Source organism: Colobus angolensis, unplaced genomic scaffold (assembly GCF_000951035.1).
Source record: "Colobus angolensis palliatus isolate OR3802 unplaced genomic scaffold, Cang.pa_1.0 Scaffold217, whole genome shotgun sequence".
In the NCBI taxonomy this organism is placed as follows: domain Eukaryota; kingdom Metazoa; phylum Chordata; class Mammalia; order Primates; family Cercopithecidae; genus Colobus; species Colobus angolensis.
The window spans coordinates 6,083,514-6,096,836 of record NW_012115344.1 but is presented as its reverse complement, the minus strand read 5'-3'; the positions used below and the strand labels follow the sequence as shown (position 1 = coordinate 6,096,836).

Below are 13,323 nucleotides of genomic sequence, written 5' to 3'. Positions count from 1 at the left end.
ACACCAACATGGCACAAGTATACATATGTAACAAACCTGCACGTTATGCACATGTACCCTAGAACTTAAAGTATAATAAAAAAAAAAAAAAAGAAGGAATTCTTTTTGTTTTTGTTTTTGTTTTTTTAGAATCTGGGTCTTCTTTGTCACCCAGGATGGAGCAGAGTGATGCAATCATGGCTCACTGCAGCCTCAGACTCCTGGTCTCCTGGGTAGCTGGGATTACAGGTGTAAGCCACTGCACCCAGTTAAAGATGGAATTCTATTTTTTTGAGATGGAGTTTCACTCTTATTGCCCAGGCTGGAGTGCAATGGTGCGATTTTGGCTCACTGCAATCTCTGCCTCCCAGGTTCAAGCTATTCTCCTGCCTCAGCCTCCCGAGTAGCTGGGATTACAGGTGCCTGCCACCATGTCCATCTAATTTTGTATTTCTAGTAGAGACAGGGTTTCTCCATGTTAGTCAGGCTGGTCTAGAACTCCTGACCTCAGGTGATCCACCTGCCTCCGCCTCCCAAAGTGTTGGGATTAAAGGTGTGAGCCACCATGCCCAGCAAAGACAGAATTCTTAAAGACAGACAGAGATGGCACTGCTCACCTTTATGTTCCCAGTGACTAAACACAATGTTTGGTTTGTAACAGACTTTCACTTAATGCTTTTGCTGTTGGTGTTACTGAAACAGTGAAGATTTTAGTTTTTTGCCTTCATCATGGGCAATTTCTGACCAAATCATCTACCTGTCTTAACTAGCTATAGCTTAGAATACACATATAAAATAGAAAAAAAATATTTTTGCTTGGTGTATGAAGTCAAGGTCAAACAAAAAAGGAAGATCTGGCAAAATCTGACACATCTGGACACAAGTATATGTACTTATAATGTTAGTGTATGCATACCTTTACATGAGCATTTGTAAGTCTATAAATTCTTATGAACACTCATTTATACTTATAGACATGCAGTAAAACTAGGTGGTTAGAACCTATAGCTTGGGCCACATAATTTTGATGTAATCTCCACCGTCTGTTTACAGAAACAAAATTATTCATATGAGAACAAGATTAGTAGATAGAACAGCCTGTGACTCTTAAAAGCTCATGTCTTTACAGCTAAAAGACAAAAGAAATGTACTTTTGTATGGTATAATTTTCATATACTCGAAACTGAACACTACAGTGGTTTCAACAATTACGAGGAAAAGTTAGAATAATATTTAAAAATCATTCTTTCAAAACTATTTTTGGACATACGTAGGTCATTAGTAACAAGTAAATTGTTACAATCACTGCCAATGATTATTTAAACTTACCTGATTATTATATGCATCAGGTGCGAGTTTCTTATATGTTGGTGCCATAAGAGTGGACAGGTTTTGCAAATGAGACTCCAGTTTCTCTTCCTGTATAAAGTGAATAATTCTACATATTAAATTCTAAGTCCATTTTCTCTATATGTAAAAGAGGCTATCAGTTAGATTATTTCCCTTACATTTTGAATCCAAAACACAATATACGGTGCCTTTATTACTAAATAAAGCATCTTTAAAACATGACTATCATTTAATTTTATATGTGCTAGTAAATATTTAGCTATTTGTTTTTTTCATAAGATTGATTTTCTACTTGCATGTGGATATTTTGCATTTTATAAATACAAGCCTGTGCTAGGAGTAGGGTTAGGGGAATGAAGCCGTATGGTCTTAAAGAGGTCACATGTTTTAGTTACCAAGGAAGATGAACTATTAAAAGAACTTATTTAGCTTAATTTTTCTCTTTCTACTCTTTACATTTTATGTTTATAAAGATAGTATTTAAAAAATTTGAAATGATCTCTCTACAGAGCAACTAAAATTTACTGGACACTTCAAATATGGATAAAATGCTTCAGAACTAGAATGCAGGATACATGAAAAACTGCAAAATTTACTCGAAAGGGGAAATGCTCAGCTACACTCCCACCTGCCCTGCTGATGAACAGATTTTCCAGGTAATAAGCTGTTAAAGAATGGTAGGTGATCATGTTTAGCTGCTCCATTTATACTTAACGTCTTCATTTCAGATTAATATTTTTCTAAAAAAAAAAGTTGGGAGACATAACCACCTAGCAGATATGTAAATTTTAGAAGGTGAGGAGGTTTCTGAACAGAGCTCTCCCACCTAACAGAGGCAGTAAGTTACTTGGGATCCTCTGGATTTGGTTTACATGAAACCTCATGAAAGTGATAAACATTTATTAATTGATAAAATAGTGGCAAAAAAAAGGTTATCTGTAGAAAATTAACATGGCGGCATGCAAAATCACTACTTTTCATTGTTATTAATAGTCATGTTCTTGTCTTATGAAATGATGTCTCACACATTTAAGTAATGTTTAATTACTGAAAACATCCTTTAAAAAAACTTTGTGATTTCAGGAGTTTTTGCACTTGCTTTATTAATTGTGACTATAATAGTAAATGAAAGCTTAATAAAGTTAACAAATTCTTCATTTAAAGGGACTCATCAATGTTATATCTATAGTATGTAAATATTTGAATTGTATTCAAAATTCAAAAGATAATTGTAAGTGTATAGAATGACTGAAAATGTGGTCATATCTAAATGCTAAGTATATTGAGGTTTTCTAGTTTTCTAATCACTCAATTAGTACAGAGACAGTCCCTGACCTATAATGGCTTTTTTTTTTTTTTTTTTTTTTTTTTACTTTAGGATGGGTTTATTGGGGTATTAAATGGATTTTCAATTTACAATGGATTTATGGGGATGTAGTCTCCTCATAAGTCAAGGAGTATCTATATTCTAGACTACATGCCCACCCAAAAGTTGTTAAATTTATCAATTTGCAAATTCTATTTTAAGAAATAGGTATTCTAGAGACAAGACAAAAACCAATGACTTTGGTGAGAAATCAATGTCCATTTATTTCCATTACAGTTACATTAAAATCTAAATATGTTTTAGTTACTTAAATGCATTCATTACAGTGACTTTAAATTATTTTAATCTCATGGCATATAAATGTGACTAAAAATGGTCTTTTCTGAATGTAGTACTTATGTAACTTCCATAATTCAAAGTCAAAATATGAAAAAAACCACCAATTCTCATTTAGTTTTAACAATGAAGTGACACCCCTTTAAAACTTTGGAGTTAACATAAAAGACCAACGAGGAAGCTTTTGTTGCTCAAATTTTATCTATTATTTTGGCATAATATTATTATCCCAACTTAAAAAATAGTGTGTATCTACAGTTTGGGAAAAACTTTGATTAATAAGAGCTTACCAAGATATGTCATATTGTTCACTCCATCTATGCTAATGAATTCTCCATGAAAAATAAAGTGATTATACATCAGGAAGTAAACAAACCTCTTTTGGGTCATCCCCAAGCAGCTTAAACTTCCTTGGGATCTTGCTTCTGGCAAACTTACATCCATTGTAGTACATGCTCCATGAACAACCAAAAGAGAAGGAGGCACCACAGGTTTCTGGATCCAGCCCCTGACAGGCGCAGGTTCTCCTGAGAAATCAAAAGACCAAATTCATTGCTATGGATAGCATTATACAGGCTGTGCAGCTGATATTCTGGGTGTCTATATGCAAAATGAGTTTGAAAAGAAGCCTAATCTAACTCTGTATTAAGCCGTGGCATAACCACACACAGAACTATTCCAATTGACTTTAAAACAATTTTATTGCAATATAATACACATACAGAAAAGTGCACATAATTTTACAGTTTACAAATGCAACACACCCAGGTAAGTAGAACCCACACTAAGAAACAAAATATTTACTATCCCCTGGAATTTCCCTTCATTTTGCCTTTCAGTCACTGTCTGTCTCCCTAACAGTAACTTCTCTAAGAATATAGTAGTTCTGCCTATTCTTTCTTTTTCATAAAGTTAGTTATGTTAGTTAGTATTGCTTTCTTTTTCATAGATGGGGTCTTGCTACGTTGCACTGGTTGAACCTGAAATTCTAGGCTCAAGCGATCTTCCCGCCTCAGCCTCCCAAATAGCTGGGACTATAGGTGTGTGCCACCATCGATGGCTTGTTTTGCCTACTTTTATACTTGATATATACATAGGTGTATGAAATTATATAATATAAGTTATTTGTGTCTGTCTTTTTCCATTATGTTTGGGATATCCATCCAAATCACTGCATGTAGCTGTGCTTTATTCATTTTCATTGAGTACCATATTCCATCTTATAAAAATGTGACAAGTTATTCTACCATTGATGGGCATTTGAGTGCTTCCTAGTTTTTGGCTAAAATACAGTATTACAGCTGTATAACCCTAGTTTGATAGATCCTAATGACAATAAAGTAAGCAAAGAAAAAGAAAGATAAAACAACTTACAAAGAAAAAATATTCAGGTAGCACTGTAAATTATTTTTAAATTACTGTATGTATATTGTGACAGAAAGAAATAATTGGTAATATCAAAAACCAAAAATTTCAGTGTACAAGAGAAGCAAAACAAAAGATAATAATACTCTGTCATCTTGACTATGAACAGGAAAAAACAGTATGAATTAATGATTTGAGTTAATCTCAGATTTTCTTTCTAAAAAATAACTACTTCATGTATTTGCCCATTAAAAAAGCCTAAAAGTAATGACATCTCCATAGCAGGGAGCACATCTAGACACTGATGGTGATCTCTAAATGTAATTTCCCATCAAAATCTCTGAAATTTGACAAGTAAAGATTCTTGCCATGCATTTTTTCTGTCATTCTTACCAACTAATATTAAGTGGTAACTAAAGAGTTGATGAAGAAAAGTCCTGTAAAGTATTCCAGCTAATAAATGCAAAAGGAATATTACAATTAGAAATGATCCCTTTATATATGTCAGCAATAATGGCAGAATAAGGATATCTGAAAATTTTCTCCTCCATAAAAGCAATAAAAGTACTGATAAATACTGTCAGAATCAGCTTTTTCAGATCTGGAAATTAGCAAAAAGCTTGCAGCAATATAGGGGGAATTCATTCAAGGAAAAAAAAAAAAAAAAGACAGGATTTCAGTGAGAACAGTGAGCTCTGTGGTATTTTAACTTTCCCCACAGCCCTATGGTAGCCTTCAAATCAAAACAGCCCACATTTATTATGAAAAGCAGCAGCCATGCTGCCACTAGAGGAGGCCAGATTGGCTGGATATACTCTAAAGTCCCATTCACAGAGACCTCACGTTACTTGATCTGTTTGGTAGTTTCCTGGAAGATCCCTCTAGTAAGGTTATCTTTACTTTATCTAACTTGGAGTTCATCTAGTGTGAACCACCTTTTCCACAGAGGCATTTATCAAATAATCATAGGCAACTGTTGAATACTGTCACTGAGGTGTAGCTAACAACTGGAGCAAAAAAAAGATAACTAAAAAAACTTAAAAGTAAAACCTGGGAAATGAGATGATCCATAGGAGGCTTTGAAAGTATATTCCTGGGAATTTAGAAAGCCACATACAAATGTAGGGTTCACAAAAGACCTGAGAAAGCCCTAAACTCTCACCACAGTCTAACCTTGAGTGAGACCGCCCAAGCAGGGAATAAAAGCTAATAGAGAGCTGTAAATAGCATGGCTGAGTGTTGAATGCATGCCTCAACCCTCAACACACATACAGACCCCTTTGTCAAAGACTGACTTATTGGTCTCAGGCACCTAAGGAATTCTGTCTAATCCTTAGCTGACCTCTAAGCTAACCAAGCAAAGACTTCGATGGCTATCTATGAGAAACAATACAAACTTTATAGGAGTAATGAAAAAGAAATAAACCACCACCACCAGAAACAATAACATATTCTGGGCAGGGGGTAGAATCTGATTTTCAGATTTACCAGATTATTTTATTTATTTTTATTTTTGTAGAGACAGGGTCTCACTATACTGCACAGGCTGGTCTCGAACTCCTGGGCTTAAGCGATCCTCCTGCTTTGGCCTCTCAAAGTGCTGGGATTACAGGCACGAGCCACTGCTCTCAGCCATTACATTAGTTTAAAATGTCTAAACAATTAACAGAAACAGAAACAAAGTATGGCCCATATAAAGTAGTCAATAGAGGCTATCACTGAAAAAGTCCAGATGTTAGGCCACTGGACAAAGACTTGAAGTCAGCTATTTCACGTATGCCCAAATAATGAAAGAAAACTGTATTTAAATAACTAAAGTAAGAATACAGAATTTTACTAAATACATGAGATAAACTCAAGAAAAAGATATTATTAAATAGAATTCTAAAGCTGAAAGTGTAATAACTGCAATAAAAAATTAGAGGGGTTCAATAGCAGAGTTGAAAAGGAGGGAGGGGGAAAAAGGGACTTGAAGATAAGTCATTTGAGATTATTCAGTCTGAAAAACAAAAAATAAAATTAAACAGAACCTCAGAGATCTGTGGAAGACCTTAAAGCATACCAACATAGACAATGCAGGTCCCCAAAGTAGAGGATGAAGAATATTTGAAAAATAATGGCCCAAAACTTCTCAAATTTGATGAACAACATCAATCTACATGTCCAAGAAGCTCAACTAACTCCATGTAACATAAACCCAAAGATATGCATACATATAAACATCATAACCAAATTGCTGAAAGCCAACAACACAAGAAAATCATGAAAACTGTATGATTATCATGTACACAGGAATCCCAATAAGATTAATAGCTGATCTCTGATCAGAAACAATGAAGACCAGAAGGCAGTAGGATAACATAGAACCACAAGAAAAAGACTGTCAACCAATAATTCTGTATTTTGCAAAACTATCTTTCAGAAATGTATTATATAATAAATTAGGACATTCTCTGAAAAATAAGAGTTTATTATTTTCAGGCATGTCCTATAAAAAATACTAAACGTGTACTTCAGGCTGAAAGTAAAGGACACTATACACTACCTCAAATCCACCTAAGAACTTAAAGAGCACCAGTAAAGATAATCACATAGGTAAATATGAGATCATATATGTATTTTTGTTTGTAACTATTTTTCTCACATCTGATTTAAATGACAATATCAATCTGATTTAAAAGACAAAACATAATCTGTGTTAATGGGCATAAAATATATAAAATGTAATTTGTAAAATAGCACAGAGTAAAAAGAAGGAATGGAGCTATATGGGAACAAAGTTTCCTTATACTGTAATGAAATTGGTATTACTTCAGACTAGCTTTTATAAGTTAGTTGTAATCCCCAAGGAAATCACTAAGAAAATAACATCAAAAAATTTAGTAAAAGACAAAGGAGTTAAAACAGTACACTAGAAAATATCTATTGAATACAAAAAAAGACAAGATATAGACAAAATGGCAGACAAATCCTACCTTATCAATAATTTTATTAAATGTATATGAATTGTGAATTGAAAAATTAAAAGGCAGAGACTGGCAATATCGATTTTTAAAAAGATTTAACTATGTGATGTCTACAAGATATACACATTTTATAATAAAAAGTTCAAGCCATTAAAATGATGTAACAAATGTAAACATATATGTAATAAGCAACAGAGCATCAAAATACATGAAGCAAAAAATGGCAGAATTAAAGGAATTGATAGATAATTTACTAATCCACTTTCAATAATGGCTAAAAGTAGACAGAAGATTAAAAAGAAAACAAATTGTAAAAAACACTATAAATCAACTAGGTCTAACAGACATCTATAAAACATGCCACCCACCAACAGCCGAATATACACATTCTTCTCAAGTACACATGAAACATTCTCCAGGATGGACTGCATGACAGGTTATAAAACAAGTCTAAATAAATGGAATGCTGCAAAAATTGTGCAAAGTGTGTTTTCTGAAAAAATTATAAATGAATAACAGAAGCAAATTTGGGTAATTAGGTAAAAATATACTCATATAACCAGAAATCAAAAAAAAGACAGAAATTAGAAAATACCTTATTGTAAATGAAAACTCAACATACTCATATTTTATAGGATGGAGCTAAAGCTGAGCTAGAGAAATAGAAATTAGAAAAGACCTTATTGTAAATGAAAACTCAACATACTCATATTTTATAGGATGGAGCTAAAGCTGAGCTGGAGAACAAACTTCTAGAAAAACACTACTAAAACTGACTCAAGAAGAAACAGAAAATCTGAATATACCTACAACAGGTTAAAAGATGTAATCAACACTATTTAGATCTGTCAGACAAATGAGGTCACAGGGAAAATCACTGCCCTCAAAAACCAGAGAGACAGATGGATAAAAAGAATTACAACTTACCGGAGCAGAAACCTCTGTGAGAACCAGTATTGGGGTAGGAAAATCTGAACTATAAGTGATGAATTGCTGGAGGTTCAGTGTGAACAACTCCAGAGGCATCCAGTCATAATAGGTTCCTCACAGTTTTGTGAGTTTTCTACATTCAGGAGCCAGATGACATTCTCATAATGAATACTAGAGAAAAATACCTTCATGCTTCCACAGGAGGAGGGGAAAAAATTTGGGAAAATGACATATACCATTCTATTCTTCTTAAAAAGTTCTGCCATCAGGCTAGGTGTCATGGCTCACACCTGTAATCCCATCACTCTTTGGAGGTTGAGGCAGGCAGATTGCTTGCCAGGAGTTCAAGACCATACCGGGCAACAAAGGAAAACCCCGTCTCTAATAATAATAAATATTAGCCAGGCATGGTGGCATGTGCCTGTAGTCCGAGCTATTTGGAAGGCTGAGGTGGGTGAATCACTTGAGCCCAGGAGGTCGAGGCTGCAGTGAGCTGAGATCATGCCCCTGCACTCCAGCCTGGGCAACCAGAGTGAGACCCTGTCTCAAAAACAAAGGATAATAAATAAATATTATGAACAAATGTGCCCACACATTTAACAAGGTGAAATGGACCAATTCCTTGAAGGACACGACTACCAATATTTACACAAAATAATATTCTAAATAGGCCTGTATCTATGAAAGAAATTGAATCAGTAATAACTTTCCAAAACAAAGTACCAGACCCAGATGGTTCATTCTGATTTCTACCAAAGTTTTAAGGAAGAAATTATATCAATTCTCCACAATCTCAAGACAGAAGCAGAGAAAATACTTCATAACTTATTCTATGAGACCAGCATTACCTTAATACCAACACCAAAGTCTTTACAAGAAAAGATAACTACAGACTAATAGCAACCATGACCATGAATGCAAAAGTCCTTACCAAATGGCATATCAAATCCAACAATATATATAAATAATGTATCACAACCATGTGGGATTTGCCCCAGGTATGTCAGCCTAGTTCAAAATTTGAAAATCAATTAATGTAATCCATTTCACTATAAGTTTAAAAAAGTCATATGGTAACATCAATAGGTGAAAAAAAAGTATTTACAAAATCCAACACTGATTCATGATTTTCAAAAGCCTCTCAGTAAACTAGGAAAAGAAGGGAACTACCTGAACCTGATAAAGAATACCTACAAAACCATACAGCTAACATATTTAATGTTGATAAAATTGAAGACTTCCTGCTGAGATCAGGAACAAGGCAAGAATGTTGCCTCTCACCAGTGCTTTTCAACATCATACTGGAAATCCTAGATAATACATTAAGACAAGAAAATAAAAGATATACAGATTAGAAAGAAGTTGTCTTGCAGATGACATGTTCACCTAGAAAATACAAAAGAGTGACAAAAACAAAACAAAAAAAAACCAAAACTAGATATAAAGTGATTATAACATGGTTGCAGGAAACAAGTTTAATATACAAAAGTTGATCACTTTTCTGCATACCAACAATGTACAAGCAGAATTTGAGATAAAAACACATTATCATTAGCACCCCCAAAATGAAATATTTATGTATAAATCTAATATAATATGTACAAGGTCTATATGAGGAAAATGTAAAATTCTAATGAAGGATATCAAAGAAATAAAGAGATGCTCCATGTTCATGGGTAGGAAGATGCGTTTTGTCAAGATGGCAGTATTTCTAACTCAATCCAGAAATGCAGTGCATTCTATCAAAATTCCCACAAGATTTTGAGGATATTGACAAACTAATTTTAAAGTTTATATCGAGAGGCAAAAGACCAATACATGACAGTATATACAGTCTTCTCAGACTGGTTTTTACCACTTAGTAACAGGCAAAAGAATAGTCAACTCAATACTGAAGGAGAAAAACAATGTCAGAGGACTGCCGCTACATGATTGCAAGACTTACTCTAAAGCTCAAGTTGTCAAGATAGTGTGGCATTGGTGAAAGTCTAGACAAATATATCAATGGAAAAGAATAAAGAGTCCAGAAACAGACCACTTAATTATAATCAACTGATCTTTCACAAAGTAGCAAAGGTAATATAATAAAGCAAAGACGGTCTTTAAGAAACGGTACGGGAACAACTGGACAACTCCATGCACATAAGTGAATCTATACATAGTCTTTATAGTTTTTGCAAAATTAATGCAAAATGGGTCATAGACCTAAATGTAAAATGTAAAACTATAAAACTCCTGGAAGATAACACAGAACATATAGATGACCTTGGGTTTGGTGTTGACTTTTTAGATACAAGACCAAAAACATTATTCATGAATTAACTGATAACCTAGACTTCATTAAAATTAAAACTTTCTGTTCTGCAAATGGCACTGTCAAGTGAATGAAAAAACAAGATACAGACTGAGAAAGTATATTTCTTACTGTCAATCAAGCTACTGCGCTCTGTGGTATTTACTTAAAGGAGTAATTGTCAAAACTTGGAAGCAACTAAGATGTCTTTCACTATGTGAATGGATAAATAAACTGTGATAAACTAGACAATGGAATATTATTCAATGCCGAAAAGAAATGAACTATCAAGACATGGTAGAAAGTTTAAAAGCCTATTACTATGGGACAAAAAGCAGTCTGAGAAGGCTACATATACTGTGTCATTCCAACTATATGACATTCTGGAATAGACAAAATTATGGAGATAAAAAGATCATTGGTTGCTAAGGGTTAGTGGGGTGGGAGAGAGAAATAGGTAGGGTACAGAGGACTTTTAAGGCAGTGAAATTACTCTGAATGAAACTGTAATGGTGAATGAGTATCATTAGACATGGATCCAAACTCACAGAATACGTAACAACAAAGGTGAACTCTAAACTATGAACTTTCAGTGATAATTGTCAATGCAGATTCACTGATTGCAACAAATGTACCATTCTGGTAAAGGATGTTGATAATGAGGGAGGCTATGCACATATAGGGGCAGCATGTACTTGAGGAAGCTTTGTGCCTTTCATTCAATGTTGCTGTTACCCTAAAATTGCTTTAAAAATAATCTATTTTAAAAATGTTTAAAAATTCTCAAAAAGGAAAGCCCAGGGGTAGAGAATTTCCTCAAACATTTTAAAAAAGAGTTAAACCAATCCTTTGTAAGCTCTTCCAAAAGATAGAGAAGGGAACATTGCCCAATGCATTTTGCGAACTCAGAATTACTCTGACACCAAAACCAAAGACATCACAAGGAAACCAAAGATCAATATACTTTATCAACAGAGATACAAAAGTCCTCAATGAAATACTAGCAAACTGACTCCAGTAATATATAAAAAGTAATACACACTGAGACCAAGTGGGATTTATTCCAGAAATATGTTAATCTAATGTATAAAAATGAATCAATATAATACACCATATTAACAGAATAAAGGAGAAGAACCCATGATCATTTCATTAGATGTAGCCACAGCATTTGAGAAAAGTTCAACACCCTTTCATGATAAAATTATTCAACAAGCTAGCAACAGAAAGGAACTTCTGAACTCGACACAGTCTTTTTTTAAACAAAACCTACAACTAGTATCATACTTAATGGTGAAAAACTAAAAATTTCTTCCTAAAATGAGGAATAAGACAAGGATGTTTGCAGTTGTTAATTGTACCTGACATTTTCTGGAAGTTCTAACTGGGTAATCAGGCAAGGAAAAAAAAAAAACAGGCCACCCAGATTGGAAGAAACAAAACTATTTCTACTTGTAGATGACATAATCTTGTATGTAGCAAATCCTAAGGAATCTACCAAAAAAAGTTAGTGCTAATAAGCTAGTTCAGCAAGTTGGTAGGATATAAGACTAATATATAAAAGTGAAATATATGACTATATACTATCGACAAAAAAATTGATTTTGCAATAGGATAAAAAAAATACACAGAAAAAAATTTTAACAAAAGAAGTACAGGCCAGGTGTGGTGGCTCATGCCCGTAATCCCAGTACTTTGGGAGGCCAAGGCAGTCAGATCACTTGAGGCTAGGTGTTTGAGACTAGCCTGGCCAACATGGTGAAAGCCTGTCTCCACTAAAAACACAAACAAATTAGCCAGGCATGGTAGCGCGCACCTGTAGTTTCAGTTACTTGGGAAGCTGAGGCAGAAGAATCACTTGAACCCGCAGGTGGAGGCTGCAGTGAGCTGAGATGGCACCACTGCACTCTGGACTAGGCAGCAGAGGGAGACTCTGTCTTAAAAAAAAAAAAAAAAAGTGCAGGACTTTGTGCATGTTTCATCCAAAACATTACTGAAAGAAATTTAAGAATAAATGGAAAAATATCCTGTGTTCATAAATTGGAAGCATTAATGTTAAGATATCAATACTCTCCAAATTGACCTACAGATTCAACAGAACCCCAGTCAAAGTCCCAGAAGGCGGCCAGGTGTGGTGGCTCACGCCTGTAATCCCAGTACTCTGGGAAGCCTAGGCGGGAGGATCTCTTTAGCCCAGGAGTTCAAGACCAGCCTGGGTAATATAGTAAGACTCTAGCTCTACCAAAAAAAAAAAAAAAAACAGAAAGGAAACGACAAACACATCTTAAAATTCATATGGAAGCACAAGAAACATGGTAGCAAAAGTATGAAGTTCAAAGACTTACCTGTCTTGATTTTAAAATTTACTACAAAACTATAGGAATCAGCACAGTGTGGTACTGGCATAAGAAAAGTCACGCAGATTAAGAGAATTAAGAGTCCAGAAATAAACTCACACATCTTGGTCAATTAATTGAAACAAAATAGTCTCTTCAACAAATGGTGCTGAGAGAACTGGACAGCTACTTGCAAAGGAATGAAGTTGGACTCTTACCTCTCACCATCAAATTAACATTAATTAAAAATCTAAATATAAGATCTAAAGTTATAATACTCTGAGAAGAAAGCATAGGTGTAAATCTTTCAGATCTTGAATGAGGCAATGATTTCTTAAATATGACCCCAAAAGCACAAGCTACCAATTAATAAGAAATTGAGTTTCATTAAAATCAAATTAAAACTTTTGCACTTTAAGGACATTATCAAAGTGAAGAGAT

The 13,323-nt window shown here is 34.2% G+C and overlaps 1 protein-coding gene across 1 annotated transcript in view; it reads right to left on the bottom strand.

Moving 5' to 3' along the window:
* The window catches only part of TET2 (tet methylcytosine dioxygenase 2), a 131,037-nt gene that overhangs the window by 17,130 nt on the left and 100,584 nt on the right, over positions 1 to 13,323 (bottom strand). The window contains exons 7-8 of the mRNA XM_011943259.1: positions 3,369 to 3,519; positions 1,309 to 1,398 (exon numbers count right to left, since the gene is read on the bottom strand). Of these exons, the coding sequence (XP_011798649.1) occupies positions 1,309 to 1,398; positions 3,369 to 3,519 (241 nt within the window). The remainder of the gene's footprint in view (positions 1 to 1,308; positions 1,399 to 3,368; positions 3,520 to 13,323) is intronic.